Source organism: Dermacentor albipictus, chromosome 4 (assembly GCF_038994185.2).
Source record: "Dermacentor albipictus isolate Rhodes 1998 colony chromosome 4, USDA_Dalb.pri_finalv2, whole genome shotgun sequence".
NCBI classification, from domain to species: domain Eukaryota; kingdom Metazoa; phylum Arthropoda; class Arachnida; order Ixodida; family Ixodidae; genus Dermacentor; species Dermacentor albipictus.
Window position 1 is genome coordinate 109,267,159 of NC_091824.1, and position 20,476 is coordinate 109,287,634.

Consider the following 20,476-nt stretch of genomic DNA (forward strand, 5'->3'; position numbering starts at 1 on the left):
GGCGCGGCGGTGACCATGAAATCACGTGACACCGTGACGTCACGACAGAGGAGAAGTGGCTTTGGCTCAACTCTTGCAAGACGGGCTGGGTGGGAATCGAACCAGGGTCTCCGGAGTGTGGGACGGAGACGCTACCACTGAGCCACGAGTACAACGCTTCAAAGCGGTACAAAAGCGCCTCTAGTGAATGCGGTGTTGCCTTAGAAACGCGCTGTTTCTAAGGCGTGCGTCTCTTGCTCAGGCGCACATTTCGTTGCCGCGCCGAACGCTGCTTTGCTCGACGCTCACCGCGTCCAATGCGGGACGCGTAGTCGCTGCCCTGTAGCCCATTGTCTTACACCCCTTGGCGGGTCGACGGGAACGCTGTCGCGTTCCACTCTTGAAGGCGAAGAAGTAATGCATGAGTTGTTTCTTCGTCTAGCCGAACCAAATATAGCCAAGCAACAGCAGTTCACCAGGCTAAACAGTGGTTCAACAACTAAAATAAAGGCTAGTATGCTTCGCATCCTGGGCTTAACCTTACCTAAGCCACAGCCATTTTTTTTTTCATGATTCATGTTCATAGCATTTGTATAGCTCTGGGGCGCTGTTGGCATTTCTACTCGAGGCCATCATTTCCCCAAAAGAAACGTTTATTTGTAATAATACCGGTTGTACATTATGAACCTTTTGCAACGTTTCGCACTGTTCCCTTGCTACGTTCGTATTATAATTCAAGATTAACGCACTCTTCACATCATCAGAGGCTACAGCAACGGCAGCTTTCTAATTTATGAAATAAAAAAAATGTACGCATAGCGGCACCTTGAAATTTCTGGACATTGTAAACCTCCTCCATATCGCCAAATTCTGTAATAGCGGCATTTTGAGTCAATCAAAGGGAACGTAGCAGCTCTCTAAGTCAATCAGAGCTGACAAGATGGCAAATTGGACAATGCGGCCGTATTTGTAAACGTCCAGAATAGCACCCCTGGTTAGTCGAAATGCGACGGAGTCAAGTGGTTTCGGTATCACTTACCATATCTCACTGACGAAATCATTTTCGCTCTCGTTGTTGCCAGCCCATACGATCAGACACGGATGGTGCTGAAGACGACGAACCTACGTAGAAGGACAACTTTGTTTATCGCCGATTATACGTCACCCGATATTAGTAATAAATGCTACAAAGAAACATTAAGTCGATAAACACGCGTTGCGCGTCTTTGCAACAGTAAAAAAAAACGCGTCCTGACGTGTATTGTCCGTGTTGTTCTGCAGGCTCTCGCGAGAGCACAAAAACAACTTTTTATTCATTCCTAGTCAGGCGGCAGGCGCAAACCAAGAGAGGCACGGTGGCTTCAAACTATATTTCTGTTTCCCAAAACGCAACTGGCAAGTCGCAAATCCGAGCTGAATAAACTGCCATTTTTACCGCGAACGCCTACCTGCTACACGCAGGAAAAGCGGCTGAAAATTAAATCCTGGCAGCAAAGTCTTTAAACCCCTAAAGCACGCTTCCTGCGGTATCACATGTTGTGGGAGATAATCACTGCGGCTAGATAACCTCTCGTTAGCAAAAAAAAAAATGCACTGACGATTACGATACTTCCTAATGCGAAATCTGAGCGCAGCTCTATACGTGTTTTCAGTTTGCGATATATTGAGGCGTCGCACTGATCACCACACCGACTGGCGTACCCGCGACGAGCGGCGCTATATATACCGGCCACACAGTTGCCGCTTCCCGGCAACATCAGCTTATGCAACCGTATTCTTTACCGGGAAAAGCTTGCGGCGAAAGCTATGCGCTCGCAAGGCGTCGCCGTAACCGCTGATGCTTTACGGATGGGTGGATGTTAAGAGTGTCCCCTTCGGAACGGGGCGGTGGGTTGCGCCACCAAGCTCTTGCTATTGTACTGCCTCATGCCCTACCTAGATTTAAAAAGGAAAAGAAAAGAAAAAGAAAAAGAAACCACGATGAATTCCCATAACCAAGTTTTTTTATCCCCTATTGTGAACTTTGTTTTTGCACGTCTCCGTTTTTTGCTGTTTCCCTACTTTTCTTCCATCAATCTTCCGATCGCCTCGTACTAATCTTTATTGCGGACATGTTCACTTTCCCCCTGCTCTCGCTGAACCCAAGGGCTTCGAGGAGACCAGTGGTGCCTAAATCAACCACTGGGCAGATAGATATCTTCCCTTTCTAATAAAACATGCTCCATAGTTTCCTTAGCTTTGCCACAGTGAGCACATGCTTCTTCTTCCTTCTTGTATCTCGCTTTATAGGTGTGGGTTTTAAGGCATCCCGATCTCGCTTCGAAAATTAATGAGCTTCCCTTTGAGTTATCATAAATTGTTTCTTTCCTGATTTCGTTTTTTGCTCTTAAGCAGTCACTCATGGCAGGTTCATTTTTCATTGCCGCCACCCAGGAGATTATTTCAGCCTCTCTGACTTTCCGCTTGACATTCTTTGTTGCTGTGTTGTCCACCCTACAGGCCGCATATTTGCTGGTAAGCTTCCTAGTTCTTTTCCTCCACCGTGAATCAATGTTTTTTTTTTTTCTGTACAAATGCCTCAACCGTCTACCAGCCCATTTACTTCCTTCCATATTCCTCAGTCATTCTTCATAATACATTTTACTGTGAGCTTCCCGGATGGATGGATGGATGTTATGAGCGTCCCCTTTGGAACGGGGTGGTGGATTGCGCCACCAAGCTCTTGCTACTATGCTGCCTAATGTCCTACCTAGGTTAACCATTGAAAAACGAAAAAAAAAAACACTATGAACTACCACGTCCAAATTTTCTGATCCCCTATTGCGAACTGTGCTTTTGTACGTCTCCGTCCTTTGTCGTTTCTCTACTTTTCTTCCACCAATCCTCCAATCGCCTCTATTGAGGACCTGTTTGCTTTACCACTGCTCCCGCTGAACCCAAGGGCTTCAAAGAGGCCAGTGGTGCCTAAATCGACCGCTGGGTAGACGTCTTCACATTCTAATAGGATGCTGTAATACTAATAAAGTGTGCTAATAAAGTGTGCTCTAATTCTACGGCGCCATCTGGTGGTCTCGTGCGGCACTCTGCTTTTCTCCTCACCCTTTCGCCATACTCTTCTCCTCCGCTTTCCTCCTCCGCGCTTTCTTCGCTATCGCGGTCTTTTATCCCCCGCTGCGCTCCCTCCTTCGCTCTTTCATCGTTCGCTGTGCTTGTCCGCTCGGTTACGCCGAGGGAGGACTAGGCACGCCGAAGCTCAACGCAGGGACGGGCGCCTAAGAACTGTGCTCTAAAAAAACAAGATATTAAGTAAAATTAGGCTTTGTAACGTCTCTTCTGCGTTTCTATATTTGCTTTTCTGCTGAAACCTGTACCCTGCGTCATCGCGCACTCATATGCCACCATGTCGTGATCATGCGGTGATAGTAACTCAGGAAGCAAATGCCAACCTCCAACTGAAGGTTGTATAACCACTTTCAAGACAAGCAAACAAATAGAGTTAGACAACAACAGTCTCTGATTTCACTCAGATGTACTGTTTTCGTTTTAAGTCCGCTTTAGTATTATAGTATATACTTCAGTATATACGACATATCGTTCCATGGAATGTATTGCCCTGGTAAATGAAATGCGCGTAAAGGAGTTGGTTAGATGAAAACAAGATTGCTTATTTATGCGAAGCATTATACAGAAAGCTCTTAGCAATCACGCAAGGTCATTTTCGATTTTCGTTTCACTTTGAAAAATCGATTTCCTGGCTTTATGGGGACAGGATGAAATCCAGCAGAACGATCCGCTCCTTACTTTTCACGAGATAACATCTCACTATCGGCTTAGCAGAAGGGCCTATCCTCTTCCTCACCCAAAGTTAGACAGGTCTCAGTCAGTTTTACTTAGAATGCTCCAGACGGGCTCATTCCCTTCGCTGGGCTTTTTCAGCGGTATCTACACAGACGTTGATTCGAGCTGTCCGGACTGTAATGAGATCTATTGCTCCTTAGCGCACATGCTCTGGCAATGCCCTGCGTTACCTAACGGCCCTCTCTCCAGCGAAGCCGACTGGGAAGAGGCACTCCGGAGCCCATCGCTCCAGACACAACTAGAGGCAATCCAGAGGGCCCGAGAAAGGGCGGAACATCACGGTATTCCTGCCCCGACTTGGACGCGGCCAGCGGCTTCCGCGGGTCCCCGATAGGGACCTCCGCTGAAGCTCCTCAGGATCAAATAAAGTTCATTGTCTGTCTGTCTGTCTGCTTACAATTCCGGCAAAATAATGCTACAATCTAGACTAGCCATATTAATAATTGTCCCCATTAAGCGAAAATTATGAGGACATGTAGACCTTTTCATCGGGCGAGGAGGATAGGGCGCGCGGCGAGCCTTTCCTCCTCTCTGGCTTCGGCGATCCGGCGCGGCGCTGCATGAAAGTATTGCTGTCGCGTGCTGCGGAACAATTTCGGAATGTTTTAGATCGTACTTTGTAAAATTTACGCCATGTCCGTTCATATAAGGTCGTCAGGAAAGCCTTTCGGTGCATCGGTAACTACAGTAGGCGAGAAATATGGCTTGGGGTTGCAAAAATGTGACGCGCATAATCAGACGCGGTGTGCGTATGTGTTGTGAACTATGTTGCTTATATCGGTTTTAATTCAGCAAAATAAAACCAGTGGCTCTATATTACCAGCAGTAAATGGTAATTCAGCTCACTGTCTGATCGCTTCGCGTAAGGAGTAAAACATAAGAGCGCATACTCGTGCACGGCCAACCTAAGGCAACCACGAAGCATCTAAACGGCAGGTGCTATCGAATATTTGTGATGCACCGGCGTCGTGCTCACGCATTTCAAGTCTAGTAGACTTGAAATCACTATATGTCTACGCTAGCCTTCCTGCATGAGGCCGATGGCGCTGCTCAAAACAGCGATCACTGCGTTTGGTAAACCAGCACGATACATATATAAGCTGTGTGCTTCGTCATTGCCTTTTTCGCCTGTATACAGCCATGATATATGAGAGGGATCGCATAAAAAGAATGCGATGGCTATTTTTTAGGACAAAATTTTCGTAATACGTGTGAGTGCGTCATAGAGAACGGAACGAACACAACCGAAAAAAAAATTCTGCTATTTTATCATCCTCTTTCTCTAAAAAGCAAGAGAAAACGGGCTAACGCCGTAATACGACCTCGCCTAGTCACACCGCACAACGTTTACAGATATATAACCGCTGATGCCGTAAGCTTGGACCATGCATGCGCTATATAGAACAAATATATCTCTAATCCAGCACCACTGCTTAGGATGCCCACGCAGTTCGTAAACGGTCGCTTTGCTGGGCAAGCTTAACTCAGACTGTAAGGTATGCTGCTATTACTAGCCAAAACTATTGTATTCATGGGTGGAGACGTCATCTACCGAACCAAGTAGTAACTCAATGCAATCTGCAGCTAACAGTTTGAACGCTTGTAGCAGAACGGTACCCACGCTGTTACGATTGTCGCGTATGTTTCATTTCGCCTAAGCCGCGACTTCGAACTAGAAGATAATACAGCAAGAAGGTCACATTAGTGAATGAAACATTCAGAAATACACAATTGATCTCCGAGGCTGATTGTAGGCTCAAATATGTGTGCGCACACATCGCGCTGCGAGCTCTGTCCGCTTCAATGCCAGCAGAAAGACCGGCCATACCGACTTAAACCACTTCAGTACGTCTCACAGAACCGGTTAGCGCGTAGAAGACGCACGTGATGCTAAATAGACCGCGCGAGCGCGAAAACAAACACCAGAAACTATCGCCGAACGCATATCTGCCATGCAAAACGGAGCGCTTGCCCAACCCAGCATGCCGACTGCCCATGATGGCGCCACTGCGTAGCAATATGGTGGCGTCCATGAAAAAATGTGTATACAGCACCTATCTAATGAAATTTAAGATAAAACTCAATTTCATGGTTTTTTCTGATGGAGCGCGAAGTGATAAGTAAACTTGGGACTTTGAAAATAGCCAACCTCTATTATCTACGCAGTAAGGGTTTATTTACGGTGGGTCACGGGACCGTACAATAATTCGGGGGTCCTGCGCCCCCTGGGCACGAAGGCCACATCACGCGTAACGAAGTGCGACTCTCTGCCCCCTTCACACCCTAGAGGCGCCGCTACCGCGCAATTCGTAGCAATTCGCGCCCAACCCGGCGTGGAGGCATACGTTCATTGGCGCAATGATCGAACACCGAGCGCCGCTTGCCGCTCGCCCACAGCTTCTCCTGGGCCGCCATCTTGTACACGTTCGAAAAGCCGACGTTCGATTTCGCCTCACGCGATTGGACTAGATTGGCCTAAGCCGCGATATCGGCGCAGCCTGGACAATCGCGCGAGGCGATATCGAACGTCGGCTTTTCGAACGTGTACAAGATGGCGGCCCAGCTCTCGGTCTGCAAACATGCTTCGACCAAAGGAGAGCGTTACTACTACGTCATGCGCCAGAAAAGACAGGGGTAGGCAGCGCTACCCTAATCTAACGGAATAAGAGAAGCAAGAAAGTTTAGCTCGAAAACGCGCAAATAAGGAGCCACATATAATGTTTCGCCACTATAATTAGCGCACCACGACAATTTCCCTGAAGGAAATTGCGGCCGTATTTTTCTTAAAGTTACGAGTGATTACGTTTTGCAAAGATAAACGGTAAAGTATTTCAAGCAACGAATCACATGCCCTTTTTTTCCTACAATCGCACATTTTTCGTCATTTTCTTTGTGCGGCGTCAATAAGCATACATTGTATCAATCGAGAATTTGAAAATTCAGTTGCCAAGCTATGCCGATTCCTCTTCAAATAATTTGAGCCTGTTTTGACTGCGTCGAAGGCCTAGCTGTCGACAATGTTACCTTTACGATTCTCGTTTCAACGAGTGCAGAAGGATCATGACTATGATGATGACGGTGAGGATGATGATGATGATGAGAAGGCGCAAACGCCGAGCCATCGAAATATTAGCTATCCTGGGAGGGAGCCACCGCTACGAAAATGCTGCCAATTTATTCAGTCGGGTGTTATTCGAATGGTCGCTCTCTTTCCACATGCAACACAGCCAAATGCCATACAATTGCATGCGAAAGCATGGCGCTTTTTCTTGATGACATCGGGCTCCTCCGTCGCCTCATATTCTACAGGACGTGACCGCGGCCACTGCGTGTCCTAGTCGAGCCAGCGGCAGCCTTTTCCTTTCTTCGCTTCTTTCATATCATAGCCATAGTCTTGGCGTTCTCAAACACGAGTCCTTCAATCCTCTCATATTATCTATGGGGACCGCTAGTGCGCCGCTATGAGCGCCATCTAGCTTTAAAAGGTGGCACAAGCACGTGACAAGGAAGCACGCACTCGCCTCGCTTCAGTCAAGCTGCGCGGCGCCCCTAACCGCGAAATGAAGTCCTCTTGGCTTTATCGTGAGACACATTTATTTCGTGTTTCTAAGTGATCAGTCAAACCTTATTTCAACAATATACAACCATTACGAGGAACCACTCTGAAGTGCTGGCTTTCGTGGTTTTCCGTGTTCTCAAAACTAAGGCGGCACTTGACCAAAGCACGTCTACTGAACTTGCGATTTTCGAAATTCCGTATGTTGTTTGCGATGTAGCAGGCGACAAATTTGTAAAGTCCACAATCTCCGCAACAGGTTTTAAAGCAGCAAACCCTTCAAAGTCGTTCTGAAGGCACACTTACCTGTTGCTTCACTTCAAAGGCAACACTGCGAAGAAAGGCATTATCTGCAGGATAGAGGCTGACAGAGAACATCAGGTCCTGCCAGACCAGAATCCCAAGTTCATCCGCCAGGGAATAGAAGTAGTCACTCTCGTAAATGCCGCCGCCCCACACACGAATCATGTTCATGTTGGCATCCTGCGCCCATGCACAGACCCCCCTTTTCTTTTACTACGTCATTTCCTTGCGTCTCTGAACAGCTATGCAAGAACGTCACACAAAGCCAATTACCGACACAAAACCGAATATTCAAGTTGTGACAAGAGCTTTGTCGTTGTAGCAGTCTCGGAAAATGTCATTAGCTAAAAGATTGTAATTCTTTTATATATCTTACATAGATTAACGAAAATTTAGTTGCAATGTCAGAAGAACAGTGAGTCAAGGAATGAGAAAGACAACAATATAAGTTCGAAGACGTAAAAAGGAACACGTGGACAAACATATTGGACAATAGTTTAGCGCTCGTTTCCTACTTAAACTGCGACGGCTGACGGTGCCCATAGCAAAAAGTGCCTCTACTAGTTTTGCGCATCAAAAACACTGTGCACTTATGCTGTAGCTTGTACCATACGCCCGTTTTACTTAAACTAATGCGTACAGTATTCAATCGCGAGCGGTTGGTACCTCTCTTGTAGAGCACAGCTCGTTGGTGCCCGTTCCTAAATTGAGCGTCGGCGTCCCTTGCCGTAACCGCGCGAATGCTCTCGTGACACTGCTCGCGCGTTCGTCGTCGTCGTATTCCACATGTAGGTGGCTCCGATGGCACAGATCATGCCAGAGTTCCTACACAGCCGCTCCCTCTGCGAAGGCGCTGACGGCACTGGCCCACTGCCAGTCGGTGTGGGAATTTCAGCCTCGAATCGCGAAATGAACACACGTACACAGCTGCGCTCAAATTTTGCATTAGGGAGTATCGTAATCGTTGGACGTACTTTGGAAAATTCAAAAGTGGATAAATTGCATGTAAAGACCGGTTATTATTTTCACAGAAGACTGCTCATCATGTAATTTTCAAATCAATATCGTTTCTTCATTTTTTCCACCTATCTGTCGCGCTGTGTGAGATACTTTTCCATTAAACTCCTCAAGCTTTTCAAGAACTGCTAAGTTTTTTTATTCAACATGGACACGGGAGTGAGGATGCTGTAAGGAGTTCTGTGAGCAAGTGTGCAGGATGAACGCACCTTGGCGGATTGCAGCAGCTCTCTGACGTACTCTTCCCTAACCCTTTCCAGAAAGATGTCCGGTGGAATCCAGTTGCTCCCTTTGGCGAATATTGGCACACCATTGATATTAAAGTAGAACTCCGCGCCGTTATCGTCTTCGGCATGGAAGCAAGCATTAGAAAAAGATTAGATTAGAAGGATAGATAGATAGATAGATAGATAGATAGATAGATAGATAGATAGATAGATAGATAGATAGATAGATAGATAGATAGATAGATAGATAGATAGATAGATAGATAGATAGATAGATAGATAGATAGATAGATAGATAGATAGATAGATAGATAGATAGATAGATAGATAGATAGATAGATAGATAGATAGATAGATAGATAGATAGATAGATAGATAGATAGATAGATAGATAGATAGATAGATAGATAGATAGATAGATAGATAGATAGATAGATAGATAGATAGATAGATAGATAGATAGATAGATAGATAGATAGATAGATAGATAGATAGATAGATAGATAGATAGATAGATAGATAGAAACTACTGGATGGATGGATGGATGGATGGATGGATGGATGGATGGATGGATGGATGGATGGATGGATGGATGGATGGATGGATGGATGGATGGACGGATGGATGGATGGATGGATGGATGGATGGATGGATGGATGGATGGATGGATGGATGTCATCACTGGCGGTCGAGTCCTTATGTTCGATCACTACCTGCGGTCCCAGTGGAAATTTCACACTTGTAAGGCGCCTAGAGTGGTGCCTCAGGAATTACCTTATAATCTCTGTAGCGATTAGGTGTTATGAATCAATGATACTGATACTGTAGCGCGTTAACATTAGGGTGTATAAAATGAAAAAAGAAATAAGTCCATGTGTGAAGTAAATTTGTTAATGTTCTGTAAAACTTAAAAATGATCGCCACACACACACACACACACACACACACACACGTATATATATATATATATATATATATATATATATATATATATATATATATATATATATATATATATATATATATATATATATATATATATATATATATATGTGTGTGTGTGTGTGTGTGTGTGTGTGTGTGTGTGCATGAATGAGTGGGGGTATGGTATACTTTTGGAAATGGCTGCACATGAATCACTACAACACACTGCCGTCTCGTGCCACGTCCTATACTACAAGAGATATAACACGAGGTAGTAGTATTATTAAGACCGCCCTTACACAATTAATAACGGCACATACAACTACCCCTCAAACAAATGTTTATTTTTTATCTAAATATATGCAAAACACATTGACAATAAGCATGATGAACGAAAAGAAATAATGTTCTGCAGGAAACTAAGAGTGCGCTTCACCACAAGCTATCCATGGATCCGTTTGAAATTTGTAAAGACAGATTTCGTCCTATGTGGACCATAGGCGCATATTTTATTTGCTTTACACCACGTGCTTGACACCACTGTAGCCAGAGATCTTGCACCGGTATGTTTCCTCTGAGCGTATACTTTCAAAAGAAAGTCGGTCACGTGCGAAATTTCTTTCCCGCCCTGCTTCCTGCTCTCAACCAACAAATGACGCTTGCAGCCTGTATTTCAGCGTTGGCTGAATACATTTAGCCAGACATTTTGTACTCTATACCGAAACTCGGCAAGAAAACATAAATTTTGGATATGTGGCCTGCAGGCAGCACTTCTCAATAAAGGGCTAACCCCCGTATGCAGAAATGCAACTTAAGTTGAAGCCCATGCTTGACTTGATTTGAGTGACGCCTATCGGGAACGCGCCGAAGGAAACGCAGTGAGCGTCTTTGGGCACGTTAACGCCAGGCGTCATCTAAATCAAGTCAAGCATGTGCTTCGACTTAAGTTGCATTTCTGCATATGGGGGTAAGAAACCTAGTTCAAGGATATCAAATGGACGAAAATTAAAATGTAGGGCGAGGTAGGTGATTCATGTTTTAGTCGCCCACACATTTCTTCGCGGTTGAGAAAGTGCCGTAGTTGAAGCACTCAGCAACTAGACTTGTGTTGATTGTGGTAATCCAACACGTTCGAGCATGGTCCTCACGTCGCAGGGTCTTTATATTCACGATTGAAATTAAGACAGAATTAAAATGTGAACAAATTGAGTTAGATTTCCTTTATATGTGTATTACTGAAGGTCTAGCCCTCTTTAGCACTGTCGACAAATTGCGGTACGACATAACTATATGGACGATGTCTCGAATACTTGAAAAACAAAAGGACAATTAATGAACCGGGGCCAACGCCGTATCTTTTGGCATAAGGAAAACCCGGGAAAAGCGCCCATTTGTCACAGTGGGCCACAGAAAGCAATAAAACACGTCTTTACTCTGATTACATGTTGGAAATATCTCAGAGGGGACTTACCGATAGCATCTTCCTTGAGTTCGACGGTGCGAAATCCAAATTTGATGATCTTGTCGCACAGGTCGCCGCTGACAGACATGGTCACGTTGAGCTGGTACAGCTTCTGACTTCCGTAGCCGGTCGGCCACCAGCGCTCTATTGCTATAGTCTATAGAAGCAGATCACAATTTAGCTGCTCAAGATATCAAAAACGTTGTTAGGAATCGCAACCACTATGTCGATTTAAAGGTGCTTTCATTAACATCATACGCACATGCATGTACAGTCGACCAAAAAAGTTTACGGACCAAGAGACTTGACAAAAAGCGGAATATCTCCGCAGCCTCCAAATGCAGCCTGGTATTCCCATTGCCAGCCTTTACTGGTATATGCGAACAATATTGTGATGTACGGTTTTACTGGCTACTTTTAAAGGCAGCTCGTATATTTAGCATTTTCTGAGACCCCGTGGCCCGTAAACTTTTTTGGTCGACTGTACGTTAACGGGACACAGCAGGTCTGATTCAACGCGCAATTTTATACGTTTCAACAATTCATGGGAGTGACTACAAGAGACAAACACGAAAGCTGTAGTGTGTATAGCTTGCCCGTAAATATATTAGCAACGTTAAGGAGGACGAAATTCAAGAGACAAAAGAAAACTGTTTCAAGAAATGTAGCTTATATTTACTAAGTGACTGAACAAAACTGATTTCATGGTACAAGGTTTCCCTTTTCAATAAACGTCTGAGCCCATGCCCTCGGCCTTTTTGGATGTTATCGTGCGTTAGATCATTTGTAGAGCAACAGATCACATAATACCACTTTGCGCTTCAGTTTCACAGTATCGATCCCCTTTCTGTACGCTATCAGTATTCGGTTCGTTCTTTTTTTTTTCGCTCCCCCTGACCCTTCCTCCGCCGAAAACAAAAAAGTCAACAGAGGATTTCATTACATTCGGTTTCATCGGCTTGTTATAAAATATGTACAATTTTCTCTAAGTTAATATGGACGTGCGGCACTGAACGAATCTATACAACCATTTTCATGCATCCAAAAAAAACCTATCGTGGCCTGCGTTGGCTGATGATACTCAGCAAACACCCATCATGGCAACACGCCAATGTTTCCGCAAGGGCTTCTATAGATAACGCCGCTTCTGTCGTGTGGTCGTACGCGGGCACACGCCAAACACTGGTCTTTATGTTGTCCCTAATATAGTGTCTGAGCTCGACGACAGTGAAACCACAACAACAAAAAAGAAGGGAGATGTGTGCAACCTCGCATAATCACAACCCAAACATTCGAAGAAGCTGTTATTGCGACCATGAAAGCGAACTGCTCTGCGCAAACTGATTTCTTTTTTCAGCTTTACGCGCAAGCATAAATGCCTAGGCGCACCGAGGGCCATCGAGGGGTAGTGCGCGGCAAACCAACGCCCCCTAGAGGAAAGTCTAGGTGGCGTTGAGCGAAGCAGGGAAGGAGAAAAGAGGCGAAGCTTTGCAGAGGAGGAGGGTAGGCGAGGTGCGCTGGGTTGACCTCTTATGGCAGTTGCTACAGGTTGTGCGCGCGCTATGGAGGTACCGGGTTCGTCTCGTGATCGAGTTGCCGAGCGCCGTGCGAGAAGGACGGAGCAGCAACGCAAGCGGCGGCAGGGCGACCGCGAGTTGGCGGACCCCGAAGTCGTCGCCAAGCGCCGGGCTCGAGCTGAACAAGTGCTGGCCGGAAGGAGCGCGCCAGCAGCAGCGGGCGAAGCGACCGTCGCGTGGTCTATCGCTTCAACGCATAACGAGCGGTGAGAACGCAGCATGCACAAAGGTATCAGCCATCTGCAGATCGCTTTCAAGATACGGCACGCGCCGCTGCGCAAACTACGCAGCTGCTGCCAGAATACAAGCCCCCCCCCCCCCTCCCTCCCGCGCTGCCTTCCCGCTTTCCTTCCTTGTGCGCGATTCGGTTCACCGTCGCGCCAGGTTGCGCGCTTTCACTCGCACATACAGCATGCGACGCGCGAGGACGATGTTATCGCCCTTAGATTTTGTAAGGAACATCGCGGCGACAACGATGGCGAAAATGCGCCTGGACTGTCCATATCAAGGCTATTGCAATTATATAGGAATGACACCCGCGCGTAACCCGCGTTCACGAAACGTCACTATTTTTTTTAGTGCTTATTCTAAACTATAGCAAAATACTGCCGCCGAATATTGTTGCGTACTTGACCGCAAAAACATGGCTGCTTCACGCTAATGCATTCCAATTTAGCACGCTGTACTAACGGTAAAAGCAGTTAATGTGCGAAAGGAACTCACGTCTGGGATGCCCACGGCAATTTTCGCCATTCCACTGTAATCTGCAAACAGTAGGTTGCGCTTTTTAAGATTCATGAAGTTCACCTCTGTAGTGCGCAACAAGATGTCATCCAGGCTAATCAATATGGTGCCCGTTTCTGGTGCATGTCGAAACAGCGTGAAGAACACGCCGACTTCGATGGCCCATCTGTCCACTCCGTCATTCGTCCCTGCGTAGTCGACCAATAAGCAGCGGTTAACTGCGGTGAAAATCTCGGGGCCCAATTCGCAACGATTTTAGTTCGTAAGTGCTGTTTACCATTGGGTGAAACATGTCCAGCATAAGGATTGGCTCGCATTTTATCTTACGAACAACACTATAGCGTAAGATCTTTTTTGTGAATACGGGCCTCGGTGTGTAAGCGCCTTGAGGTCGTAAAGTCGCGTGCATAGGTGTCACCGACAAATGTATGAAAAACGTTATCGCTTTTTTAACTCGGAAGCGTAGTTAAGCTCCCCTCATAATTATCGCGTAACGGCAATGACGCGAGCGCCACGTGTTGTAGTAGCGGTCAACGGTAGCCTTAAATTCTAGCAATACTTTCACGAGTGATGAGCTCAGCGAAAATTACTTATGAAACATAAGAAATTTCAACAGCGCATTATCTGTTTCTTAATATGCTTCCTGCCATTGAAAAGCACGTGTGTATTCGGGCACCAGGGTTTAAGGAATAATGCTTCTTGCTTTTCCGCCAGTAGGTATCACGTGACGTGTGAATTCCCGTGGTTGTACATGCGATGCGTAAATTTTGTCATGTTACTCTATATTACGACATGACCCATGGTTCAAACTCACATTGTAGTGTCGTCGTCACAGTAACATCTCGAATAGCAGCTCCGTTGTAGGCCTCTAGTTCAATCGGTTTCCTGCCAAAGAAACGGAGAAATCTTCAATAACCAGATGGCAAGTTAATATCGACTACATGCCTAAACCTTTCGCATGTCGCGCGATCAAGAGCAAGGATAACTTCTTATGTGCTCCTCACAAACACGATGAAATTCGCATTGCAAAAGGACAAGGCCACTCCTTCAGCAAATGCTGTCATGGTACTTTCAGGGCAGGTATTGAAAACATTTCGTCGAAGAGCATTAAAATTAATATGTATATGAAATCGACTTTAATTGTTTAATTCATATGTGCTTTTGTCAAAGATGCTTCACAGATATTTTTTTTCTAGTTAAACTTAACTTCGGGCGTTATTTTTCTATCCCAGTACGCATGCTATACCGAATGAGAGCGTAAAGGAAGAAATAAAACTTAGCCAGAGTAGGACGTCTGCTTCGGACACTTAGCTTGCGAGAAAAAGGCTTAACCGACAACACCATGGTTACGTGCTTTATTGCTTATGTTGCCCGCAGACTTCCAGAATTCTTCACAGGCTTTTAAAACAAAACTCGCTTATGGTATGTAGCAGCTCACGAGATGAAGAGTGGAACGTGCAACAAGCCTTCTTATCACAAGCGCGCTTTTTCAGGCAAGCCTGGAGGTGTATTTTTTTACGCTAGCGAATCCCGCCATGTTGGCGTTCTGTGCCAATCAGAGAGGCCGTAGCAGCCCTACGAGCCAATCAGAACTGGCAATATGGCAAATTCGACAATATGGCGGAAATTGACAAGGTCCAGAATAGAACCTTAGTTATAAGTAAGGTCATAAGTTTCGAACGAGGCTGATCATTCTCGGCTTGCTAGCGTTTTGCACTTGGTAGAGTGACGTACCGTAGCTCGGCGGCGGAGACGCGCATAGTAAAAAAAAAGAAAGAAAAAAAGGCAAGTTGTTACCTCCTCCTAAATATGTGCAGGCAACAATGCTACCACTCCGGACCATACGAAGGAGAGCAAGGGCCAGTGGCATGGGACGAGGGTGAGTGGTATAGAATGAAGACAAGTATGACAGCTTTTGGTGATAACCGACCAGTTAGCACCTCTGCATGGTGGGTAAGTGACCGCTCATTCCAGCCTTCTCAGGGATACATCCAACGCATTTGGCCAAGTCACCTAAAAAAATTGACTTCTTAAATGAATTTTTCATTTATGGCATTGCTCTTTGGCCTAATACGAGTAATGGCAAATGGGAAAAGCGAGTCGGGAGTGGAAGCGCGATGCGAGAAGCAAGGTCTACAACAGGTGTGATCACCCAGATTAGAGCACTCCAAGGGCCCTGGCTGGCCCGGAAGCATGGGCCAGCCGGCCGGGTAAAGCAATTTTTAGCGAGCCCGGGCAGGGCCAGGGTCCGTTCACTGATGACCCTATGGGGCTAGCGGTCTGGAATTGATGACGATGCTGCTGATGATGATGACTCATTGGCATCCCCTTTGGCACGGGACGGTGACACAAGGTCACCTAGCCTGCTTGAGTTAATCAAGTGTACTGTACATGTCTTATTTCTATAATTTTTGTATACACCTCGTCAATCTTATTTTTTTCTTTTTCTTCTAAACTTCACTATCTATCTTGTATCGCTACCAATGCATGTAACGCATCAGGTCGCATCAATTTCTTCCCTGCTTTTTTTTCTTTTCACCAATGCTCTAAACGTGTCTGGCTTATGTAGTTTTGCGCCCATTGCGGTGCAACCTGGTGGCAAACACGTAAGTTGGTTGGGTAAAGTACGGATAGGACGCCGCGCCAGAGAATTAGCGCGAGTCTCGCGCGTTTTGTGCGTATTTCTGAGTTAGGCGCATAATTTTTCGTACTCGAAGAGTACTTGAAACGTACACACGACTTCATGCGCTACCAGCTGTAACACAGCTCGCGGAAAGCGCGTGCACTTCGCTCCACCAAGCAGTGACGAAGGCGGGCGGACCCTGCGACTATACGACCAGCATGGGCGCTATATATGGTGACTATAATGGGTGCTCTCCGCATTGAGTTTCGCCGTCATCGGGCTGTAAAGCCGGTCTCGCTCGATTCGTTTGTGTGTCCAGGCTGCACCGGTTACTTTATTTTGGTGTTTACTACCGGAAGAGGCACCGTCGTCGGCTTAAAATATGCGCTAGCTGTTCTCACCTCGTAGAGAGTATGCCCTGGGCTTCGCTTAACCATGCAGCAAGCTGGATCAAAAAAAAAAAAAGACCCAGTGCCCTTCCACTTTGTGAAGAAGGATGACCAGCGAAGCCGCGTATGTGGGCCCCTTAATTGGGAACTGCACCTCCGCCGCGGGTGGCCCCGGCATCTCACTATCTTCGGGATCGGCCCCGTATGGGGAGTGCTTAACGCCTGCTTTGCACCTCCGCCGCGGGTCGGCCCGGCATTGCACTATCTTCGGGATCGGCACACGTATTTTTTGCTTACCATGCCACCGACACGAAAATTTCCTTCGACGCTATAGAGTTATACAGCTTCGCTGTGAAACGCTGTCCGTTCTCTAAAATCACGAGTGATTGCGTGTTTTTTTTTATTATTATTTTTAGGTAACTGCCACGCACAGGAATTTGCAAGACTTAACATACCCGAAAGTGGCTGCGCAGCTAAACTGTGCCGATACGACTTCTCGTGCGCAGTGCACGCATTCGGCGCACTGCGCTCCACCGCAGCGCAGCTCCACCGCAATCTCCACCGCAGCGCAGCTCAGACGAGCAGATATGCCGCGGTGCGTTGCGTTAATGGCCGTCGCGTTTTGTACGTATTCTACCCGAAACCGACAAGCGTGACATGGAGGGCTTGGTTGACCGGCGTTTCCGCTACGCCGCCTGAGCAGCCCGTCACGCCCATAGGTCGGTCGTTCGAACACATACGGGCGCTCTGCATTCTGATCAAAGCTCAAGTGACAATTCGAAGAAAAAATTAAAGGAAAAATAGCAGCTGGCTGTTGATTATTTAGCAAACAAAATAAAAAATATTCCGAATTCATTTTTTTTTCTTTGTTTTGCGTGGTTTCTTTCTGTAAAAGCTTTCTTACTTTTTGTTGCTTCAATTGTTGTTTAAAAACAAGCTTTGTACTCGCCAAAGAATAAAATTGTTCTACAAAACGCTCTTCACACGGTTCGGCTGCTACCGCTTTTCTGCGATTGCAGTATTTCATCGCCCTCGATACGGTTATATTATTCTAATTGCGCCATTTTGACGCTTTTATATTCATTGCACCACACTGACAATTTCTGTATGGCCACCGCAGTACGCATAAAAGGCTTCCGCCTGAACAGTATTCGCAGTGTTCTTCACGAGGCTTGAATTTATGCATGATAATTGTTTCGTAGTGGGCTCAGATGGGCTGAGTATGGCCTTAACTTTTTCGAGTTCGAGTGTGCGCGTTTGAAAATTCAGCTGCTTTTGAACCTAACAGTTTTTCTTTTCTTTCTGCGAGAACTATTTACAAGAACCATTTTGTTGCGATAGCAATTATAGGACACCGAAGAGGCTCTCGCGCCGCCACCTTCGTGGTACTATGTTATGGACGCGCATGCGGGTAGCCCGCACATGAAATTGTTGCGTTTAGCTGCAAAGAACGTCGAAGCCAAGTCACCCGCATGCAAGATATGATACCGGGCTAGCTAGTGCTCCATCCTGTTTCACACTGTGCAACAAAATTATTCACCCTCGCGATCCTCTTAATCGGCTCTGCCGTATAGTCAAGGGCGGCGCTCTGGCTCCTAAAGCTGCCATTGGCGTCCTGCGCTCACACATTGGCGCTCCTGCTGAGACGTCGTCTGCTTACCGCACCATGGTGCGCTCACTGGTCCGGGTGGAAAGAACACAAAACGTGAAGCCAAATCTAGAGCTGCCAAAATGTTTACAGGCTTTCTGTCTGTTTCATCTCGTGCACCATACCATCGAGGTGCGACGCCAGTAACGCCGTTGCCAACGTTCGTCGCGATACAGCGTATATACTGGCACGGCAGGCGTCTCTGTCAGGGCGCTGTCAGCCACTGCTATACCACGCAGTATACTGCGTAGTAGCAGTGGCGTCGCGTGCTGCATTTCCGCATCAGTTGTTTCACGCCTGGTCGTACGCGTTGTTCGCTGTACACAGGGCTGGTGCCACCGCAACCCGCCGTAGTTGCTCAGTGGCTATGGTGTTGGGCTGCTGAGCACGAGGTCGCGGGATCGAATCCCGGCCACGGCGGCCGCATTTCGATGGGGGCGAAATGCGAAAACACCCGTGTGCTTAGATTTAGGTGCACGTTAAAGAACCCCAGGTGGTCTAAATTTCCGGAGTCCTCCACTACGGCGTGCCTCATAATCAGAAAGTGGTTTTGGCACGTAAAACCCCAAATATTATTATTATTATTATGGTGCCACCGCTGTCAGAGGCGCTATGTGCGTCGTCGTCTGCGCACACATCTTAATTGTTTACTTGTCTCGGCCCGACGTTTTGCGTAAGTGTGCCACTTTTCCAGTAAGTCTGGCGTGAGGGCTTTGCCCTCACAAAAAACAAAGGCTCAGTTTTGGAGAGGTCGGTCTGCTGCTCTGGGGCACTTAAACTTCAGAAAGACTTAACGCTGAGCTCGTTGGCCTGGGTTCACTTACGTAACGTTGCCGCAGAAAATAAACGACGACGGAAGAAGAGCCGGTGTGCACGGTGCCTGTTATTGCGACTCGGGGTCGAAGACGAGAGACGGACTCTTGAAGCCGACAAAGAGGAGACGAAAAGCTTTATACAATATTTACATACAGCAGGTAGCATACAATAGCAGAGACGAAGAGCGCACCAGTCCGGCGGGGCTGGTACTCTTTCTCTAACAATGGGCCGGCTCTACATTAAATCCCTTTGGGAGTACCATCGTCGGCAGGACGAGGAGGACTGGTGCTGACGTCAACCTCGTCACTTTTCTCGAAGTCCAAGCTGCATAAAACCGGTCTCTCCGGCAATGGTCAGCAGTCCTGTGGAATTCTGAAGGCTGCCAGTGGATTCGTCGTGATGCTCTGTGACCCCGAAACGGAAAGGGTTCGACCCATTGAAAGGTTCGGCAGTTTCCTGGAACTTTGAAGGTTGTCACCAAGGGCAACCACTTAAAACAAAGGGGGGGGGGGGGGGGGCACCCGTTGCCTCGATGCAGGCACGCCGTATGGCACAACACTGTGTACACCGCGTCTTCTTTCGTCGTCGTGTACTTCCTGGGGCAACACTACACTGGAAATAAGCGCTTCAATTTGTTTCGAGCACCGTTGCATTTTGCGATGTCGTTATACGACAACTTTAGTTCGCCTCGAATGCGATAAACCTGAAACAGGCGCGACACTGTTCAAGATTCGACTTATTCTCTCGCTATATGAGTGTATCATTCTTCAATCCTGCATCACTATATACTGTGCGGCGCACACTGACCAGATTCCGGTGGAGGGGAACGAAGGCCCCCAGTCCCAGCCGAACGAGCACGGCATCTTGCGGATCATGTTCACGTGACACTGCCCCCTCTGCTCCGGTGGGGGACACGTCGGCCACACGGAGCGTGACTCATGTCGCTCCATGTGCTTGCGAAGGGCGTACAGCACCGGCGACTCGCAGCTCACCACGATGGTGTTGTTTCTCTGCATTGGCGGGCATGGCAAAGGCGGGATGCTTTGATAGCGCACATATGATCTTGTGTGGGTCGGTTCTGCACGATATTCAATCGCAAGGGGCCCAACGGGTCGCGGACGAAAAGGACCGACGGATGCAAGTGTGTTTTTAGCTCAGCTTGAGTACACGACGGAACACGGTCTGCATTTGATCCGTCATCGGCGGCCAATGCGGCGTTATAATGTTCAAGAAACTTCCATGCAACAGGGAAATATGTAACCTTCGCTTCAGTCAAATCTGCCGTCATCGATTAGTACACGCAATAAATTATTCGGGACAGCAAATAAAGTATCGTATCGATGTACCGTAAA

The 20,476-nt window shown here is 46.9% G+C and overlaps 1 protein-coding gene across 2 annotated transcripts in view; it reads right to left on the reverse strand.

The window, feature by feature from the left end:
• The window catches only part of LOC135914051 (beta-mannosidase-like), a 48,073-nt gene that overhangs the window by 24,078 nt on the left and 3,519 nt on the right, over positions 1-20,476 (reverse strand). For both annotated transcript variants that reach the window (XM_065446791.2, XM_065446790.2), the window contains exons 4-10: positions 19,932-20,134; positions 14,463-14,533; positions 13,628-13,836; positions 11,337-11,484; positions 8,923-9,059; positions 7,700-7,876; positions 1,019-1,101 (exon numbers count right to left, since the gene is read on the reverse strand). In XM_065446791.2, the coding sequence (XP_065302863.1) occupies positions 1,019-1,101; positions 7,700-7,876; positions 8,923-9,059; positions 11,337-11,484; positions 13,628-13,836; positions 14,463-14,533; positions 19,932-20,134 (1,028 nt within the window). The remainder of the gene's footprint in view (positions 1-1,018; positions 1,102-7,699; positions 7,877-8,922; positions 9,060-11,336; positions 11,485-13,627; positions 13,837-14,462; positions 14,534-19,931; positions 20,135-20,476) is intronic.